General features: G+C 43.3%; 1 protein-coding gene across 3 annotated transcripts in view; it reads left to right on the top strand.

Moving 5' to 3' along the window:
* Positions 1–22,770, top strand: part of LOC123758709 (protein FAM135A) — a 429,327-nt gene that overhangs the window by 173,615 nt on the left and 232,942 nt on the right. For all 3 annotated transcript variants that reach the window (XM_069328828.1, XM_045743283.2, XM_069328829.1), the window contains 2 exons: positions 7,769–8,026; positions 20,593–20,661. In XM_069328828.1, coding sequence (XP_069184929.1) covers positions 7,769–8,026; positions 20,593–20,661 — 327 coding nt within the window. The remainder of the gene's footprint in view (positions 1–7,768; positions 8,027–20,592; positions 20,662–22,770) is intronic.

The raw sequence follows: 22,770 nt of genomic DNA on the forward strand, positions 1-22,770 counted from the left end.
GGGCTTAGTGTCCCCGCAGCCCGGTCCTTGACCAGGCCTCCACCCCCAGGAAGCAGCCTGTAGCAGCTGTCTAACTTCCTGGTACCTATTTACTGTTAGGTAACAGCGGCATCAGGGTGAAAGAAACATTTTGCCCATTTGTCTCCGCCTCCACTGGGAATCAAACCCGGAACCTCAGGATTACGAATCCGAAGTGCTGTTCCACAGCTGGGTGGGACCCGGGTTCCCTTCAAAAACAGCAGGCGGGACCACAGTGGCAGCAACGCCGCGGGAGAGAGAGACAAGGAAGTGGTCTGAGCATCCCACACATGACTCAGCCAAATTTGAACCTGAGAGGGAACCAAATGGGACTTCCTCCAGTTCACCAAGAGCCCAAACCTGGCAACCTGGGAAAGAACCAAATCCCTGGCGAGCAGACATGTGGAGTGGCTGAGAGCCCAGACCAGCCAGTAGGCCAGAATTCGAATGCCTAACAGAGGCAAACGGATCACCACAACCCTGGTAAGGCGTGTGAACATGCGAGGTGCCAGATTTAAGCCGAATGGAAGGCAACAAAATCGGTAAGCCTGTCACCCCCAGACAAAACTGAGCCAGTCCCTGAACCCTGAATGAATTGGGACGTGCCAATACATATCCTGGAGGTCCAGGGACACCGTCCAAGCACCCAGCTCCAAAAGCAGCAGACCTGGGATAGAGTGGTCATCCGAAAGGAGGGGCAAAAGACCTCTGGGGTTCAGAGGGGACAAGTCTAGAATGAACCGCCGATCTTCACAGTCCGGTTTTGGAACTGGAAACAGGCGGGAAACCCACCTGAGAGATGCCATCGTTTCAACCACGCCAAAGCGATCTCATTCCAGGATGACCCAACAGAAAGCAGAAGAGGCTTACCCCACCAGCCCCAAACCCCCCTGAAATCCACCTGCTTTCCTGTGAACATAGACACAGAGAATGCTCCACCACAGACTCTGCAAACAGCAATGGACAAAAAGTGGACGAAATTTTAAAAAACCAGGGGCCCAAGCGGATTCCAAAGAGTGGACGAGCACCTCTTGCCGGCACTCGAGGCTAGAAGCAAAGAACAGAGACACCGCTTCTTTCAGAATCTGTGAAAACAACTTCAACAAGGCTTCTGACGCCCGAACAGCTGAGGCAAGAGCATCGGACACAGGCCCGGAACCTAGCACCTCCACCTCCTCCATGAGACACTCTGAAGACAACTCCAGCAGGAAAAAGAACCGTAAGACCGAAGCCAGATGCCCACAGGTGCACAAATCCTCGGCACCAGAGACACCGAAAGGGACAGAACCTGTACGTGAAGTTGCTCCTGACCGATGTCATGAGGAAGCACGGGGGCGAACAAGCACACATTAAGGTGCTCAAACTCGCCCCTACCTCCTTCCCCAGGTAAACCTGAACGACCGTAGTCAACTCCTGCTTAGGCAAGCATGCGGGTCCAACAGAAAGCATGCCACACCCCAATGAAAAGAAAGGGCAGTCTGACAGCCAGGTAGTCGCAAACCGGAAGTGGCAGTCCCTGAAGCCATCCAAGTGTCACCACCAAGAAAACTGTGCCCCGACTCTGAAACCCTCAGACATTTGGGAGACAAGGAACAGGGTTTGTAGACAGGATGAACCACAGCAGGGGAAGGATAAGGGGGCGCGGATGAAACCAAAGTTGAGGCGACTAGCACCCCCAAGTTCGGGTTTCTATAACCAAATTGGGGCACCTGCAGGGAATCCGGAAAGGCAACCACCCTAACTCATTGCAGAAAACCATACATGCAATGCTGAAGCTCCCTGCACCCGAATATTACCATCAGTAGACGGTGTGAATTGGAATACCAGCATGGAACACTACTCGCAAGACTCCTGGTCAAACGTGTCATTGACCCAACAGGCAGCATGGCGAAGGCAAAAACGGTGAGTGTCACCCCTGAGAGACGGGGACAGAGCAACCTTCAAACTCGCACCAAGCGAGGTGGGACTCAGAGGTCTCTTCCATTAGATCAATGAACCCCAATGGGGGTTACCAGGGCCCTTAGGCTGACTGCTAAGGGAAGCCCAGGCAAGGTACTGCTAACTGGTTATCCCAGAGCTACCAAGCAAACTAACTAAAAGCTGAACCCCTGCGATGCATGCAAGCACGGAGCCCTAGCAAAGGGCCACCAAAATCATACAAGGCAGATCCCCACCAGGCAAAACAAAACCCCACAAAAGCACAATGTCTCCAGGGGAACAGAACCGGCCGCTATGCATATATCAGACAACTGCACAGTATCTCGTGCCCCAGCCAGCGATGATACTACCTCCTACCCAAGGCCAAACAGGAGTAAGAACCACCACAGCTGAACCCCAAGGGTAGGCAATCACCAAGCGGCAACAGAACCACGTGGAGGTAGCCTCTCCCAAACGGCTCATGGAAGTTAACCCTAAGCCACAAGGGCAGTATTTACAGGGCACCTAGGGAAGGTGGCTCTAGGTGCAAGCAGCCCAAGTACTCTTGTGTTGCTCATGGCTTGCACACCACCAACAAAGAAAAACAACACTGCTATGCAGCACTGCTCAAAGGATGGATCTAGAGTCGATTGACCGTCACCAACACAACAGCTTCTTGAACTGGGGTTGAGTAGCTGGTGCAGAAGGTCTGGGACTCTCCCCTTCCCCCTCCCGGGAAGGAGGGAGTTGTGCACATGTCAGCGTGGCGGTTGTGGTGACGTCATGCTTGTTTGCTTGTTTTCTCTTTGCTAGTTCGGGTTCGGTTTGCAATTTTTTAACAGCTGTAGTTTGTTTTGGAATTCCTACCTTTCTGGGTGCCAGACCTGGTAGATGGGCAAACACAGTCTGCTTCTAATTACATAGGGGTGTCTATAGGCTATTGCTTCTCGTGCCTTATTTGAGGGGGCTAGGTTCTGGCGCTGGTCCCTGGTAGGCCTAGAACTCCATCAATTGACTGTTGTCACGATCTAGTATATGCACATCAGCCCGGTATAGCTCCGGGGAGCTGAAGGGGGCTTTCCACAGAAAAACTGAGTAAATTCGTTATACATGATCTTCCAGTTCGAAAACCATATTGTTTGTCTGTTCTTATATTGTTTTTCTCCGGGTGTTCTACCATTTAGTTTTAATTATTTTTTCTAATGTTTTGACTACTACACTTGTCAACGATACAAGCCTATACTAGAAGGTCTTCCATGTTGCTGCCTTTATAAATTGGAACTATATTAGACTTTTTCCATATATATGTCTACCAGGACTCCTTTACATAGAGATGACTAAAAAATCAATTGAAGTGGAATGTTTAGCTCAGGTGCCCATTCTCTCAGAACCCAAGGTGAAACTCCATCTGGGTTAATGAGCTTGAGCTAGTTTTAATAGATTTAGTTGTTTGATTATACGATTTAGGGAGCTCATTTGGCAATTTTGAATGTAAGGTACAAGATTGAAAGCCGTACCCTAGAGTATCGCTAACAACACCCACTCTTACTTTCTTAAAAATAATGGGAGTGCAGGGGTCTATATAGTAATAATCACCAGTTCTAACTACATGGGACAATGGTACAATTTGGGGTACAATTTTACAAAAGGGTTTTTATTTAACAAATATCAGATTTCCTCACACTAATTAGAACAGGGGGGGGGGGGTACTTGGATCCACCACAGGATTGATACAAAGGGGGGGGGGGGTCCCTTCCCACCAACACACACACCTCAGGAAACCACTGGCACAAGGGACCACACACAACGGTTTAGGCCTCTACCAACTGGGATTTAAGGTCATTACTCTATTCCACTCCTCTTGGGTAACTACAAAGGGATGGGTTTTAACAATACACTGTTCTGACCACAATACACAAAGCAATGTACAAAGTAAATGTGGATAATCCCATGTGACACACAGCTGAGTACATACACTTGAATTAACAACACACCACTCTCCCTACACACTACACACTCCCTACACTACAGCTGATAATTTTAAATGCCTACAGCCCACCAGCAAGCAACACATGGACAAAGGAAGAACTAGATGACAAACGAGAGGACCTCATAATGGTCATGAGTGATATTATTGCACAAGCAGATAAAGATAAATCACGACTGTTGATACTGGGGGACTTCAACTTTAAAGCAATAGACTGGGAGGCCTATGAAGCAAGAACAGAGGACTTTTGGACATGCAGATTTGTGAACCTCATTCTGGAGACATTCTTGTATCAACACATAAAGCAGGCCATAAGAATGAGGGAAGGAGATGTACCGTCAGTACTGGATCTAGTATTCACCAGGAAAGAAGAAGAGATATTTGACATCCAGTACCTTCCTCCCTTGGGAAAGAGTGATCACGTCCTGTTAGACATTGATTATGCTTTAAGATATCATCTAGAAGAAAATGGGGACATTGAAACAGTTGATAAACTCGATTTAAGGAGAGGACACTATGGGGAACTTCAAAATTTTTTTAATGAGTGTAATTGGACAGAATTGTTGCTAGGCAGGGAAGTAAATGAAATGTATGCCAAATTTTTAAAAATATACGAGGAAGGCACACAAACATTCACACCAAAACAGAGGTGCAGGGCCAGAAAACAGGATTGGTTCGACAGAAATTGTGAGAGGGCAAGAGACCAAAAGACACAAAAATGGAATCAGTATAGGAAGAGGTCAAACCCTCAAACATACCAGCGATACAAAGATGCGAGAAACAACTATACGGCAGTAAGGAGAGAGGCAGAAAGAAATTTTGAAAAGGGGATAGCGGATAAATGTAAAACAGAACCGGGCCTATTCTACAAATTCATAAACAACAAATTGCAGGTAAAGGATAATATCCAGAGGTTGAAAATGGGAAACAGATTCACGGAAAATGAAAAGGAAATGTGTGAAACATTAAATGAAAAGTTCCAAAGTGTGTTTGTACAAAATGAAATCTTCAGAGAGCCAGACACAATAAGAATTCCAGAGCACAACATAGAGCGGATAGAGGTGTCTAGAGATGAAGTAGAAAATATGCTCAAGGAGCTCAGTAAGAACAAAGCAGCTGGCCCAGATGGAGTTTCACCATGGGTTCTGAGAGAATGTGCATCTGAGCTCAGCATTCCAATTCACCTGATCTTTCAGGCATCCCTGTGTACAGGAATCGTAGCAGACGTGTGGAAACAGGCTAACATAGTTCCAATCTACAAAAATGGCAGCAGGGAAGACCCCCTCAATTATAGACCTGTATCATTGACAAGTGTAATAGTGAAAGTATTGGAAAAACTAATCAAAACTAAATGGGTAGAACACCTGGAGAGAAATGATAAATATCAGACAGACAGTATGGTTTTCGATCTGGAAGATCCTGTGTATCGAATTTACTCAGTTTCTATGATCGAGCCACAGAGATATTACAGGAAAGAGATGGTTGGGTTGGCTGCATCTATCTGGACCTAAAAAAGGCTTTCGACAGAGTTCCACATAAGAGGTTGTTCTGGAAACTGGAAAATATTGGAGGGGTGACAGGTAAGCTTCTAACATGGATGATAAATTTTCTGACTGATAGAAAAATGAGGGCAGTAATCAGAGGCAATGTATCGGAATGGAGAAATGTCACAAGTGGAGTACCACAGGGTTCAGTTCTTGCACCAGTGATGTTTATTGTCTACATAAATGATCTACCAGTTGGTATACAGAATTATATGAACATGTTTGCTGATGATGCTAAGATAATAGGAAGGATAAGAAATTTAGATGACTGTCATGCCCTTCAAGAAGACCTGGACAAAATAAGTATATGGAGCACCACTTGGCAAATGGAATTTAATGTTAATAAATGTCATGTTATGGAATGTGGAATAGGAGAACATAGACCCCACACAACCTATATATTATGTGAGAAATCTTTAAAGAATTCTGATAAAGAAAGAGATCTAGGAGTGGTTCTAGATAGAAAACTATCACCTGAGGACCACATAAAGAATATTGTGCAAGGAGCCTATGCAATGCTTTCTAACTTCAGAATTGCATTTAAATACATGGATGGCGATATACTAAAGAAATTGTTCATGACTTTTGTTAGGCCAAAGCTAGAATATGCAGCTGTTGTGTGGTGCCCATATCTTAAGAAGCACATCAACAAACTGGAAAAGGTGCAAAGACATGCTACTAAGTGGCTCCCAGAACTGAAGGGCAAGAGCTACGAGGAGAGGTTAGAAGCATTAAATATGCCAAAACTAGAAGACAGAAGAAAAAGAGGTGATATGATCACTACGTACAAAATAGTAACAGGAATTGATAAAATCGACAGGGAAGACTTCCTGAGACCTGGCACTTCAAGAACAAGAGGTCATAGATTTAAACTAGCTAAACACAGATGCCGAAGAAATATAAGAAAATTCACCTTCGCAAATAGAGTGGTAGACGGTTGGAACAAGTTAAGTGAGAAGGTGGTGGAGGCCAAGACCGTCAGTAGTTTCAAAGCGCTATATGACAAAGAATGCTGGGAAGACGGGACACCACGAGCGTAGCTCTCATCCTGTAACTACACTTAGGTAATTACACTTAGGTAATTACACAGGGTTCTAAAATCCTTATTTCTACAAATTCCTATCTCTAACTCATAAAAAAAGGGAAGCACCGCTATAAACATCTATAATACTGCACTTATCGTGTTTGTTAGAGTCCATCCAAGACACTGGTCTTGTTCTCACTGCCTCTCTCTCCTAAGTGACCGATAGGGGCTTGCACATGTCCCTGCCTGACCGGTTCCAATAATGTCTCATCCCTATACATATCATACACATTTCCCAATACTTCATTTATGTCATATAATGTTCCAGGCTGTTTTTCTACATTTAACACTGTTGTTTCTCTATATTTTCTTGCATTGAATCTGCTTTTTTTTAACCATTTTATCCCTTTTGTTTTCATTGGCTTTTAGGAGATTACATTTTCCTGTTGAGATGATGCGCTGTGCATCTGAAAGGGGTCAGAGTTCCAGACTGTTTTTCAACATTTAACACTGCTAATTCTCCCTACACAAGGGTCTCTCTCCTACATAACTGTTTTTCAACATTTAACATGCTATTTCTCCCTACACAAGGGTCTCTCTCTTACATGAGGCTTCGATTCTTTTGAACCCAGCAGTGGTCTGTATTAGTTTCCTGACTTTGTGGATCCTTTCTGGATGGATGAGGGTTTCAGACAGTTACCTGCTATTTATGCCTGGAGTTATTAACCTATGAAACTGCCTACCCACTGAAGCTGTAAATGCCAAAACTGTAAATATATGGTTACAGTTTTGGCATTTACAGCTTTGGTGGCTAGTCGGTTCCATAGGTTTATAACTCCAGGCATAGAGAACAGGTATCTCTTTGACATCACCATCTCTCCAGAAAGAATCCAGAAAGTCACCAAACTAATACCGACTACTGCTGGGTTTAAAAGAACCGAAGCCTCAAAACTGCCAAACAAGTTCCTGCAACCATATATTTACTCTTCGAAAAAGCAGTAGGGCAAAATTCTCATGAAAAATGGGGGGGAAACCTTTGACAAGCCACTGACTTCCTGTTCCCATCAAGGCAAGTAAAGAGATGGTGGCCCTCTAATAATTTCAGTTAAATGTCAGTGTGTATATTATATATGTACAGTATACATATTTATATTACTAAAATTTACAATACATAAACATGAAAGTGAGTTATTATATTGGTATAAAACATAAAATATAAATGTAATGTATATACCATGATCAGAACCTGTCTCAGGGGTGCCCATATTTTATCAACAGAATAATACAATCAAGTGTGGGGGTGGCGGGGGAAGCAGCAGTGCTTCGTGGCGTCTGGCACAGGCACGAGCAACCCACCGCACCATCTGCACACTGCTGTTGGCTGCCCACACTGCCTTAGGTGCACAGCTAGAGACCATTATGGCTATCTTGCCACCATGGGTTGCTAGCAGTGGTAATGCAGGTGCCGCCTCCACCACTCCCCCTACTCCACAGCCAACACGACTCAAGGTTGATAATTTGTCAGATGTTGCAAAGGTCAGTCAAGTATTTATCTGCAGATGAGTTATTGATTGATAAATATATATATAATTCATATTTGATTGCATGATTAACCCTTGTATGACGCCTGGCTATTTAGCATGTGTCACTCACAGGCGCATACCAAAAAAAAATTAAAAATTATTTTTCTTCTAAACCTCTTAATTTGTGTTCACTGATCATGGGAAAAATAATAAAAAAATTGCAAGTGGCATATATTGCCCGCTATAGGGCGGGGAAGTCTGGCAAAAAACAGGCGCTGACTCAGCGCGTGTCCCAGGCGGTCTGTTGCTCGCCAGCTGTCAGGCCAGAGTTGCCACAAAGAGATAATTACCTAATTATTTCAATGTCTCTGATTGATTTTTTGTAGTTTTTTTGCTGTAATATTATTCAATAGTGTGTAGTGTGATATATTTATATAATAAAATGAGTTTATCATCGCTGTACTCAAAAATATGGTATGCATATTGTTGATTCAATTATGTTCATCAAACAGTGAACAAATACTTTGTCGGTTATTACACTATATACACAGGTTATATATAAGTATCTGCATGTATTGTTCACTATAACGAACCACTAAGTTGCTATTATGAGTCAAAAAGTAACGAGGAGTGACTGCCACACAACAGCCAGCCACTCAATCCCTCCCTCAATACCTCACTCACCCACATTCTCCTACTACCATACTGTTTTTGCTTTTATTCACTATATACAGACGTTATATATAAGTATCTACATTTGTGTTCACCATAATGAACCACTAAGTTGGCATGCTGAGTGGCAGTGGCAGTGGCAGCCAGTGGCAGCCTGCCACTGGCTGCTACTTCCTCCCTCCCTCAAGTCACCTGACTCATCCACATTCTCCTCCCACAATACTGTTTTTGCTTTTATTCACTATATACATACGCTATATATAAGTATCTACATTCGTGTTCACCATAACGAACCACTAAGTTGGTATGCTGAGTGGCAGTGGCAGCCCGCCACTGGCTGCCACTCCCTCCCTACCTCACCTCACCTGACTTGCCACCATTCTCCTCCCACCATACTGTTTTTGCTTTTATATACAGACGTTATGTATAAGTATTTACATGTTTTGTTCACCATAACTGTACATCTAAGCTTGTATGGTGAATAAAGGCACAAAGACGTAGCTACTCACACAATCAGCCAGTGGCTGCCGCCCTCTAGGCCAGGCGCACTAATATTTCTCCTCCAACAATACTGTTTGTGGTGTTATTACACTATATACACATTATATATAAGTATCTACCTGATTTATTCACCATACTTATACAAGTAAACTGGTATGGTGCCCAAAGACCATAGTGGTCACCAGTAAACAACATGATAAGTCGTGCAAACGACGCCACCTCCCTCACCAAAATGGCAGCTCCCAACCTACTCCTCTTGCTGTTTATACCCTCTATACACACGTTATATATAAGTATCTACATTTTTGTTCACCATAGCGAACCACTAAGCTGGTATGGTGAGTGCAGTCTATAAAAGGTGGCCACACACAGTAAGAAGACAATGCCACTACCCTCCCTCCCACAGCATTACTCCTCTCTCCATGGAGCACAGTACTAAATATCACCACAATCCTGCTATTATCAGAACCCTGGTGAGTTTTATCACAGTCAGGGGTCTTCTGTAATAATATCATCGCTACATAATAGCATGAACACGTATATTATGGCTTTTTTAGGCGATGCTGTGGTCACAAGCTGAAAAGCAGTGCTGTGAGCTCATGCTGCGTGCGTCAGGCTAGGTAGCTCACTCAATACTGAGGCCCCTAACACCTGGGAATTTGGACCACGATTTAAAAACAAATGGCGTCTGTTTACAAGAGCCCTGATGAAGATGTGGTGAACCCGGTGTATCAGCGGGCCATTTAAATCTTGCGTAGTACTCCAAAGCATCATATGATGCCATGCACAATTTACTGCAAGTCGGTCAAAGCATCATATGATGTGATGTGCAATTTAAGGATTAAATAAAGGGAGGGAATCATTAACTATCTTGCAGTGCATAATCTTGTAAAATCAACAAAACATGGTTATAAGCAAATATATCCTGCTTAATTAACTTGCTCACATTTTTATAAATTGTAGCCAGCTACTCAGACAAAGAACGTCCATTAGATGTACAGTACTATGAATTGTACATGGGCTTCTCTGAAGCTTTTGATAAGGTGCTTCATGCAAAACTGGCACAGAAATTACAAGCACTTTGAATAATTAAATAATATTTGAATAGATAAAACAATGATTAAAACCAAGTAAGCAAAATAAATAGAAATAAATCTGACTGAAACAGATGTGGTTAGTGAATTGACACTAGGTTCCATTTTGGTGTTATTTCCTTCTAGGGGAGTCCCTTGGTGGCTTCCTGTAGCTAACTTTCAGAGATTGCTCCAGTCTACGAGTCACATCAATTACATGAGTTAACACCTTAGCGCCCAGGGCGTGCACGCCGTAAACTTTGACGTCATGCCCCTGGCAATGCGGGCGAGCGCTCGGCGACACTAAATGTGTATACTTGTTTCAGTTTACTCACCTTAATTCTCTTGCTACATCATTCGTTTTGGTATCATTGTATTTACAATAGAATTCCCTAAAGATGTATATGCATATAAGGTCCAAAAGTCAAGCATGACTCCCCACAGCAAAGCCTAAAGTCAGCAAAATTTTGTTACCCATGAGAACACAAAATCAGTAAAATGTAATTATCTAAGTGTAGTTACAGGATGAGAGCTACGCTCATGGTCTTCCCAACACTCTTTGTCATATAACGCTTTGAAACTACTGACGGTCTTGGCCTCCACTAACTTCTCACCTAACTTATTCCAACCGTCTACCACTCTGTGAAAGTGAATTTTCTTATATTTCTTCGGCATCTGTGTTTAGCTAGTTTAAATCTATGACCTCTTGGTCTTGAAGTTCCAGGTCTCAGGAAATCTTCCCTATCGATTTTATCAATTCCTGTTACTATTTTGTACGTAGTGATCATATCACCTCTTTTATTTCTTCTGTCTTCTAGTTTTGGCATATTTAATGCCTCTAACCTCTCCTCATAGCTCTTGCCCTTCAGTTCTGGGAGCCACTTAGTAGCATATCTTTGCACCTTTTCCAGTTTGTTGATGTGCTTCCTAAGATATGGGCACCACACAACCGCTGCACATTCTAGCTTTGGCCTAACAAAAGTCGTGAACAATTTCCTTAGTTAATCACCATCCATGTATTTAAAAGCAATTCTGAAGTTAGAAAATGTGGCATAGGCTCCTCGCACAACGTTCTTTATGTGGTCCTCAGGTGATAGTTTTCTATCTAGAACCACTCCTAGATCTCTTTCTTTATCAGAATTCTTTAAAGATTTCTCACATAATATATAGGTTGCGTGAGGTCTATGATCTCCTATTCCACATTCCATAACATGACATTTATTAACATTAAATTCCATTTGCCAAGTGGTGCTCCATATACTTATTTTGTCCAGGTCATCTTGAGGGGCATGACAATCATCTAAGTTTCTTATCCTTCCTATTATCTTAGCATCATCAGCAAACATGTTTATATAATTTTGTATACCAACTGGTAGATCATTTATGTAGACAATAAACATCACTGGTGCAAGAACTGAACCCTGTGGTACCCCACTTGTGGCATTTCTCCAGTCCGATACATTGCCTCTGATTACTGCCCTCATTTTTCTATCAGTCAGGAAATTTTTCATCCATGTTAGAAGCTTACCTGTCACCCCTCCAATATTTTCCAGTTTCCAGAACAACCTCTTATGTGGAACTCTGTTGAAAGCCTTTTTTAGGTCCAAATAGATGCAGTCAACCCAACCAATTCTTTCCTGTAAAATCTCTGTGGCTCGATCATAGAAACTGAGTAAATTCGATACACACGATCTTCCAGATCGAAAACCATACTGTCTGTCTGATATCATATCATTTCTCTCTAGGTGTTCTACCCATTTAGTTTCGATTAGTTTTTCCAATACTTTCACTATTACACTAGTCAATGTTACAGGTCTATAATTGAGGGGTTCTTCCCTGCTTCCACTTTTGTAGATTGGAACTATGTTAGCCTGTTTTCACACGTCTGTTACGACTCCTGTACACAGGGATGCCTGAAAGATCAGGTAAAGTGGAATGCTGAGCTCAGATGCACATTCTCTCAGAACCCATGGTGAAACTCCATCTGGGCCAACTGCTTTATTCTTACTTAGCTCCTTTAGCATATTTTCCACTTCGTCTCTAGACACCTCTAAATGCTCTATGTTGTTCTGTGGAATTCTTATTGTGTCTGGTTCTCTGAAGATCTCATTTTGTACAAAGACACTTTGGAACTTTTTGTTTAATGTTTCACATATTTCCCTTTCATTTTCCGTGTATCTGTCCCCCATTTTTAACCTCTGAATATTATCCTTTACCTGCAGCTTACTTTTAATGAATTTACCAGCGAATAATGAATCGCTGGTATGTTTGGGGCTATGGCCTCTTTCTATAATGATTCCATGCTTTTGTCTTTTGATCTCTGGCCCTCTCTCAATTTCTGTTGAACCAACCCTGTTTCCCAGGTCTGCATGTCTGTTTTGGTATGAATGTTTGTGTGCCTTCATCATATATTGTGCAAAATTTGGCGTACATCTCATTTACTTCCTTGCCTAGCAACTAGTCTGTCCAATTATACCCAAGAAAAAAATTTCTAAGTTCCCCATAGCGTCCTCTCTTGAAATCGAGTTTAACAACTGTTTCACTGTCCCCATTCTCTACTAGATTATATCGCATAGCGTATTTAATGTCCAAGAGGACATGATCACTCTTTCCCAAGGGAGGAAGGTACTGGATGTCAAATACCTCCTCTTCTTTCCTGGTGAATACTAGATCCCGTACTGATGGATCTGCTGTACTGATGGATCCAGTACTGACTGTGTGTGTGTGTGTGCACATATGTGTAGGTGCATGTGCATACACCTTAGTGTGTGTGTATTTATATATATACTTTTTCTTTCATCGTGTCATCTTAGTGGGTGCGTTGGACGTGGTCGATCCGCCCCATCCTTTCAGGGGTTCCTGTCTGCTCTATGCAGACACGAGTCTGGCAGATCTACGGTTATTCTGGACTTGTTCAGACTGCGCCCTGGATTCTATGCCCTCATCGGAGGACTGTTGTCTCTGGTCCGGTTTCTGTTGAGGCCAGGTGCCTGGATGGTGGCTCTGGACCTCCAGATCACTTCTTGGCATGTTCCTCTCCAGGTTTCCGGAACTGGCACAGTTGGTAGTGGGGCTTCAGGCTTGCCGCTTTTGTTGCCTTCCCTAGTTTGTAATTGGCACTTGGTGTATTTACGCATCTTTACCGGATCTTGGTGCCCTGTCTGAGTCTGCCTGCGATTCGTTGTCTGGCCTACCTCGACGACTGGCTGGTGTAGACTCCTAGTCGATCCACTTGTCTGCTTGCCAGGGGTGTGGTTCTTTCCAGATCGCCGGATTCAGTTTCCTGATGATCTGGAGGCTGTTCCATCTGTTTCCGTCCCGGGTTCGGACCTGGCTGGGTTTTGTTTAGGGCTCTTGGACCGCTCCTTGTCTTTCCCTCCAGAAGTGTTGCTGCGGCTGTGGTCCTGCCTTTGGCTGTTTATGAGGGGGGCTCCGGGTTGCTCGGCGGTTGCTCGAGCGGTTGTGCGGGAGTCTGAACTTCGACGTGCTGGTCTGCCTGCAGGGTCGGGTTTGGCTTCGGCATCTGTTTGGTTCCTTCGGATACTCCCTTTCCGCCCCTCTTGCAATCTTTGGGTTCGTCCTCCAGGGATCTTGTGTTGGTGCTGCGTCACCAGCTTCCTCTTTGGGGTTTTCGGGGTTCCTTGCCTTGGCACCTCCTCGAGCCTTCGCACGATGTGTTCATGAACAGGTCATCTCTCAGTTGGGCTTTGTGACGAGTGCTTACCAGGTCAGCCGGGGATGGTGGGGTCTGTCCATCCGTCGGGCTCACAGCACGGTTCGGGAGTTCGTGGCTGTCTAGTTTGCACTTTGGAGGGTTCTGGTCACTCGGTGCTCAACCATCCAGCTTCATTCGGACTGTTCTCTGGCGGTTCTTTGCCGGAACCACAGGGTTTCTCTTAGGTGTTTGACATTTGGGGTTGCTCCCTTCAAGTGGCTCTTTTGCTGGATTCTCCGGGTTTAGCTAACCGTGAGGTTCATATCCGGGGTGTATCCTGCATCCTGGCGGACAGCCTGTCTCAGTTCATGGATTGGTCAGTCGTCGCCGACCCGTTTCGTTGGCTCTGCTGGACATGTGGACTCCTGGCCATGGACATCTTTGCGTCAGTGTGGTCTAGGCGTTGCCCATTCGATGTGGCACCCTTACCCGCCTGTGAGGTGTTCATGGTTGATGCCTTTCGGCAGGACTGGTCGAGGTGGGGGTACCTGTTCCTCTTCTCCCGGTCCTGCTGTTGCTTCGGGGTCTGGCTCGGTTGGATTCCATTCCCAAGGGGAGTAGTCCTCATGGTTCCTTGGTGGCTGGCCCAGCTTTATTTTCAGGCGCTGCTTGATAGGTGTCCGAACCCGGGGCGTTTTCCTGCAGCTCGCCTCTTTCGGCAGGTCGGACTGGTCCTGTACGTGACTGGTTCGGCCTTCTCCTCGGCTTTTCGCATTTGGTGTTTCGACGCGGGTATCACCGTCTCTATGATGATCAGGTGGCTTCGTTGATGGTGTCCCACCTGTGAGCTTCGTCGCGACGACAGTATGATGTTCCTGGTGTTTCTATGCACCTTTTTCTTGCTCTGCGTAGGTTGTCTTCTTTTTCGCATCAGGTTGTCTTGTCCTTTCTTTGGTTTTCAGGACTACAGTTATTTGATGTTTCTTACTGTCGCCTCGTTTTGTGCGGCGCTGGCAGAGCCGCTCCGGATTGCGTCCGGGGTGGACGTCACATCTGCCCCGTTCTGTACGCTTTCTCGTGTTTTGTTTCACCTCCAGCATGCTCATGCACCGCCTGAGCCGTCCTGCTCCTTGATCAGGGTGCCCCTCTTATCTTCTCAGTTTTGATAGCCCCTGCAGTTCAAGTTTGGTTTTCATAGGCCATATTTTGTTGGCATGGGCCTCTGCAGGTCAGGTCGGGGAGCTTCCGGATCTTCCAGTGCAGAGGTTTCTGTTCTTTGGTACTGATGGTAGGTTTGTACGTTTGCAGCCTTTCTTCATCCTTCTGGCGATGGTCAAGACGGCTGTTTTCCGGAGGGGTCCTTGGGTTATTGATGCTTGATTGGTTCGGCCGGGGGTGTGTCCTGTGTTGTCCGGTTGCGCCTCTTTGCCGTTACCTGCGTACCATGTCTGGTGATGCGCTTTGGGTTGATCTGGTTCCCCTCATTCCCTGTTTCAGGGCTCGGATCTCTCATGTCCTCTGCAGAGTTTTTAAGTCTTCCAGCCTGCGGTCTATCCTTGCGCCCGTGTTGTTCAGACGTTTGCAGCTTTCTATGCTGTGTTGGTGACGTCTAGGGCTCATTTCGGGCACGAGGATTTGAGGGTCGCACAGGTTCCTGGCTGCCCGTTCTTTATGTGTGTAATTACCTAAGTGTAATTACCTAAGTGTAGTTACAGGATGAGAGCTACGCTCGTGGTGTCCCGTCTTCCCAGCACTCTTTGTCATATAACGCTTTGAAACTACTGACGGTCTTGGCCTCCACCACCTTCTCACTTAACTTGTTCCAACCGTCTACCACTCTATTTGCGAAGGTGAATTTTCTTATATTTCTTCGGCATCTGTGTTTAGCTAGTTTAAATCTATGGCCTCTTGTTCTTGAAATTCCAGGTCTCAGGAAGTCTTCCCTGTCGATTTTATCAATTCCTGTAACTATTTTGTATGTAGTGATCATATCACCTCTTTTTCTTCTGTCTTCTAGTTTTGGCATATTTAATGCTTCTAACCTCTCCTCGTAGCTCTTGCCCTTCAGTTCTGGGAGCCACTTAGTAGCATGTCTTTGCACCTTTTCCAGTTTGTTGATGTGCTTCTTAAGATATGGGCACCACACAACAGCTGCATATTCTAGCTTTGGCCTAACAAAAGTCATGAACAATTTCTTTAGTATATCGCCATCCATGTATTTAAATGCAATTCTGAAGTTAGAAAGCATAGCATAGGCTCCTTGCACAATATTCTTTATGTGGTCCTCAGGTGATAGTTTTCTATCTAGAACCACTCCTAGATCTCTTTCTTTATCAGAATTCTTTAAAGATTTCTCACATAATATATAGGCTGTGTGGGGTCTATGTTCTCCTATTCCACATTCCATAACATGACATTTATTAACATTAAATTCCATTTGCCAAGTGGTGCTCCATATACTTATTTTGTCCAGGTCTTCTTGAAGGGCATGACAGTCATCTAAATTTCTTATCCTTCCTATTATCTTAGCATCATCAGCAAACATGTTCATATAATTCTGTATACCAACTGGTAGATCATTTATGTACACAATAAACATCACTGGTGCAAGAACTGAACCCTGTGGTACTCCACTTGTGACATTTCTCCATTCTGATACATTGCCTCTGATTACTGCCCTCATTTTTCTATCAGTCAGAAAATTTTTCATCCATGATAGAAGCTTACCTGTCACCCCTCCAATATTTTCCAGTTTCCAGAACAACCTCTTATGTGGAACTCTGTCGAAAGCCTTTTTTAGGTCCAGATAGATGCAGTCAACCCAACCATCTCTTTCCTGTAATATCTCTGTGGCTCGATCATAGAAACTGAGTAAATTCGATACACAGGATCTTCCAGATCGAAAACCATACTGTCTGTCTGATATTATATCATTTCTCTCTAGGTGTTCTACCCATTTAGTTTTGATTAGTTTTTCCAATACTTTCACTATTACACTTGTCAATGATACAGGTCTATAATTGAGGGGGTCTTCCCTGCTGCCACTTTTGTAGATTGGAACTATGTTAGCCTGTTTCCACCCGTCTGCTACGATTCCTGTACACAGGGATGCCTGAAAGATCAGGTGAAGTGGAATGCTGAGCTCAGATGCACATTCTCTCAGAACCCATGGTGAAACGCCATCTGGGCCAGCTGCTTTGTTCTTACCGAGCTCCTTGAGCATTTTTTCCACTTCGTCTCTAGACACCTCTATGTGTTCTATGTTGTTCTCTGGAATTCTTATTGTATCTGGTTCCCTAAAGATTTCATTTTGTACAAACACACTTTGGAACTTTTCGTTTAGTGTTTCACACATTTCCTTTTCATCTTCCGTGAATCTATTTCCCATTTTCAACCTCTGAATATTATCCTTTACCTGCAATTTGTTGTTTATGAATTTATAGAATAGACCTGGTTCTGTTTTACATTTGTCCGCAATCCCTTTTTCAAAATTTCTTTCTGCCTCTCTCCTCACTGCCGTGTAGTTGTTTCTCGCATCTTTGTATCGCTGGTATGTTTGGGGGTTCGGCCTCTTCCTGTATTGATTCCATTTTTGTGTCTTTCGGTCTCTAGCCCTCTCGCAATTTCTATTGAACCAATCCTGTTTCCTAGTTCTGCATCTCTGTTTTGGTATAAATTTTTTTGTGCCTTTATCATATATTTCACAAAGCTTGCCATACATCTCATTCACTTCCTTGCCTAGCATCAAGTCTGTCCAATTATACTCACTAAAAAAATTTCTAAGGTCACCATAATGTCCTCTCCTGAAGTCTGGTTTTTCAACTGCTTCAACCTCCTTATTTTCTTCCAGCTTATAACGCATTGCATACTTTATTCCCAAAAAGACATGGTCACTTTTACCCAAGGGAGGAAGGTACTGAATGTCAAATATCTCTTCCTCCTTCCTGGTAAATATCAAATCTAGCATGGAGGGAACGTCCCCTTCCCTCATCCTCGTAGCTTGTTTAACATGTTGATACAAGAATGTTTCCAGGATGAGGTCTACAAATTTACAGGTCCAAAAATCTTCTGTTTTAGCTTCATATGCTTCCCAGTCTATGGATTTCAAGTTGAAGTCACCGACTATCAACAGTCGTGATCTATCGTTATCCGCTCTCGCTATAATCTCTCTCATTATTGTTATAAGACCTTCACGTTTACTATCTAGCTCCTCCTTTGACCATGTGCTGCTTGGCGGTGGACTATATGCATTTATCATCATTAGTTTATCATCCTCATAGCAGATCTCTAGTGCTATTATGTCAACTTCTTTTGGATTGGCAGTCCTTATTTCCTTCACCTTTAGGTGTTCTTTTACCAGCACAGCAACGCCACCGCCTTTCCTAATTTTTCTGTCCCGTCTCCAAATTGAGTAGCCCCTTGGGAATATGACCTCATTTAAAATTACATCTTCAAGTTTTGTCTCCGTGAGTGCAACAATGTCTGGTGTCTGCAGCTGTATTACATCACTTAACTCCAGTATCTTCGATCTCACTCCATCTATGTTGGTGTATGCAATCTTCAGGAACTTGTTCCCCCTCTCCTTATTCTTCACTCCCCCTCTCTCTATTGATTTTGTTGGTTTGCCTTTATGTACCACTTTACTGGTTTGCCTACCCCTATCACTTTGTAGAAAAAAGAATTTATTTCTTCTTCATTCCTGCTCTCATTTAAATGTTTTGCCTCGGCGAGGTTCAGTTTCAGCTTCTCTCTATCTTCTTTTGAAAGATCTCGTCTTAACGACCACCCTTTCCCATCCTCATCCCTTTGCAATTTTCTAGCATTCCTTAGTACTTCTTCCATCTGTTTGGCACCGTTTAGGGTGATCCTCAAAGGTCGATCTTTCCCTTTTACGTACCTGCCTATTCTCCTGTAGTCGCACACATTCTCTCTGTTTGTAAGACCTTCCACGAGGCCAACAATTTTATCTACTACTTTAGCTTCTTCTACAGCTCTTTCAGACCTAGATGTTATCGCCTTTTCTTTGCAGCCAAAAATGATCAGGGACTTACTCCGATCAACTGTGTTTTGCACCAACTTCGGGTTAGATGCCAATTCTTTCCTCACTTCTAGCCTAATGTTTGTTTTATCTTGGTTGCTGCAGTGTTTGACTTCCTTTACTGCTTCTTCTATTTTTTCCTTCTCCTTGGCCACTTGTGCATAAGTGAGTTGCATATCTTTCTTGCACTGTTCTATTCCCTGTGTAACTTCCTCCATCTGTGCTGACAAAAGCTGTGTGTGTCTGCTCCTATGCGTTCTTGTTGCCTTGGGTTGCAGGTTGCAGCCTGTTGTCTCGGCTTCGCGTTGCGGAGTTTGTGGCGGCCGCCTCCCGGGTCAGCCTTTTCTTTTCCTTCTCTTTGGGTATGAAGCTCCAGGGAGCCGTAAGGGCTCCCCACAGAAAACCAGCGTTGAACGTAATGAAACGCCTTTTTCTAGGTGAGCCCTGGAGGCTCCCTGGCAACCCTCCCTCCCACCGGTCGGCAGTTTTTTTGCGTTGTTTGAAGCTTAGCTTCCGAACTGATGCTAGGCAGCCGGGGTGGTGAGATCTGGGGCTCCCTCCTCCCCTTCTTAGGGTGGGGAGGGCTGCGTGGACGATTGGCACGGCAGTAAAGTGTGATGTTTGCTTGTTTGCTTGTTTCCATGGGATTGTAGGGAGTTTCTGCCTCTCTATTCAGTTTTATGTTTTAGTTTTTTACCATGTGGGGTTTGTTTTGTTATGGTTACCTTTCTGGGTGCCTAACCCCGGTCGATGGCAGATAAGGAAAATCCCAACCACAAAGGGGTTTTCCAGGGCCATTGCTCCCTGAAACCTCTCTGAAGGGACCAGGTTCTGGCACTGGTCCCTGGTAGGTCTGAACTCCTTAGCTAATGTCCCGGTCTAATATAACATACTGTACATTAGCCCGATAAGCTCCAGGGAGCCTCTGGGGCTCACCCAGAAAATGGCGTTTCATTACATTCAACGCTGGGTTTTTTTCACCCAAAGAGTAATAAAGACCTTAGAGTTGACTTCCTGTTCCTTCACGTTAAACTTAAGCTGGAAAAAATCCTTGAGAATAATGGGGGACCTTTAACAAACTGCCAGCTTCTTGTCCTTATAAAGACCACTAGAGGTGGTGACCATCCGGTAAATTCAGTTAAAAGGGGCCATTTCAACCTTGGTTCTCATCCCTCCAATCTTGTTAACCTTTCTCTGATGCTCATCCCTGCCCTTGATCGACAGCAGGACTTTTGCTTACTTTTTGTTTTTTCTATTCTACATTTCAAGACTTTTTATGGCTACTTTGCCTTTGTTTGTAGTGAGGATGCAGGTGGTGGAGCTTTGTTGATAGCTCATATAAGGACAAATGTTTTTTGTAATATTCTTGCATGGATCAGTTGATATACTAGAAGGTAGCAACGAATGGTTGTGGAACTTCTGCATGGGTCACTTGGAACAGTCTAAGATAATTACTATTTATTTAAAATGCTGAGTACTGTATTTACTTTTAGGTCATGTAACAAATTAGGTCATGTCACTTTGGGTCACCTAACAATTTTCATATAGAATAAGTGTAGGATTCCAATTTAATAACACAGTAATACAGTATTAACAGTCACACACTTTACACTAACAAATATTGTTATGCATGCTCCTAGGAGTGTTACTTCGCTCTCATCGGAGGACAAACGCCACGCTTTGATCGCCGGCTTAACGAAAGGACACGGGTAAATGACCTTCTCAACAGTTGCCTGTGATGCATGGTAGAAATGTGGTGGTCTTTTCTTGTGGCAACAGTTTTAATTTTAGTTTCTGTCTTTTGAATTTCTATAGACTAAGTAACTATTTTCTTGTAAGTTTGACCAAGATCTTATAAAAGTGATATGGTGTTATTATGCATATAATATTATGTTTGGAAAAGTGTATTGCACATGCTATAGTTTTTATATTTGCTTTTAAATTTGACTTAAATATTGGAAATTAAAGTACACACCATCATGAATACTTTTCCTCCAATAACAAAACTGTCATCCTTTTAAGAATCCTTAGTGTTTAATTGATACTTCTTATTATTGTAACTGAGTGTCCCATGAAAACAAAAGGGTGAATAGTTATTTGCATGTGTCCTGTGAAGACAGAAGGGTGAATGGTGTTGAAACCATGTGCCCTTAAAGGAGAAAAGGATAAACAAAGTTGTAAATGCCAGTTGGTTAGTGAACTTTATTCTAAAACAGATGCAAAGCTCTGCAATTAGTTTGTGTTGTTGCTTTTTTTGTAATTCATTTTATTAGTGCAGTGTTGGCCTGCTTAGCAATAAAATTAAATATAATACAATAGAATAGTAGTTTTGAATTGTATAATAATAAATTTCCCTTGCCAAATGATAAATACCTTTTACTTGTGTGTTTTCATGTCATTTATTTATGTCATCATAAGTATGGCTTAAAATATCTTCAACATTATTTACAGGAGTTTATATGTAGAATGTCTTTCTGAGTCACTCAGTTGGTCAGTAAGGCAAGTTACAACTCTGCCATTGTGAGCTGTAACATGCAGTCAAGCAAGGTAGCATTTTGGTACCACTGCTACAGGCAACTTTTTAAGCTCTCCCTGTAGGGTCATAATAGTATTAGGGTGCATTGGAAAATGCCATCCAGCTTGACTAACTTTTAAACAGCATGATTCAAATAAATTTAAAGACTGCCAAGTAGCATTCTAACTAACAAACAGTTGACCTGCTCAGCCAACTGGTTGTCTCCAGGTGGCATCACTATGTCTACAACATAGTTTCCCAGGAAAGCAGCCTCACAGATTGTCTGCTGCAATGATATTCTTGCTCAGAAAAAGAGTTCAGGACTCTTTTCAGAAAGAAAAGGAAGACTTTTCATGTGACTTTTTTTTCTGAGTTATCTCACTCAGCTTCTTACCGAGATAAGGAATGCACACAGAAAAAACTAACTGACCAAACTGTGAAAAAAGAAAATAACACTTGCCTGTGTCTCAGAGTGGTTGCAGAAAAAAGTAATTCAAGATACTGGCAATCCAAAGTGCTGGCACCCACAGGCACTCATGAAAGTAACAGCTGGCGAGAGGACAGTCTGCCAGGAACAACACTGATGACAGGGAGGCAATTGTTTACCTTAATTTACCTGAAGGCCACTATCTCACTAGTTGCTTCAACGAGGACAGGAAGCTGGTGGCTTATCAAAGGACCCCCCCTTACCCATTTATCCAGATGATTTCATGCAGCTGGATATTGAATTGAAGCAGTGTTTCAGCATTTAGAGCTTCAGTGGGTTGGCAGTTCCATGAGTTTATAACCCCATGGGTGAAAAAGCGTCTGCTGTTTTATGTCCTATATTGTGACTTGTTGAGCTTGAAGCCTTTGCTTGAAGCAGGTATTGAGCAGCAGAGGTATAATTGGCCCTCCAGAACCCTCAGGCTCTGATCTTGAAACAAAAAAGCTTTACAGGATATATATTTCTGAAAATGTGCACAGACATATAACCTCTTGTTGACTGTTTAATCACTATGCGAATCATCTGAAATATGTATACATTGGTATGAGAGGTCCCATAATATGAAGATCGAAAAATACTCAGACAAGAAGTCAATGGCTTGTTTAAAATCTTTAATGCTGTATGGTGGTAATGTTTTAATGATGTACCACCAGGTCCATAAATAATGCCTTAATCAGAACATGCCTCCTACAAAATTTACTTGTAGTATTTTTTATCAGGAAGAAAAGATTTGAATGTAGACCCCCAAAAAACACAGTAACAAGCCAAACCCAAATTAACAGTTGCAACTCATTCACCAAACCACCTGTTGATGTT

The sequence above is a fragment of the Procambarus clarkii genome, chromosome 22, assembly GCF_040958095.1.
Source record: "Procambarus clarkii isolate CNS0578487 chromosome 22, FALCON_Pclarkii_2.0, whole genome shotgun sequence".
NCBI lineage: Eukaryota > Metazoa > Arthropoda > Malacostraca > Decapoda > Cambaridae > Procambarus > Procambarus clarkii.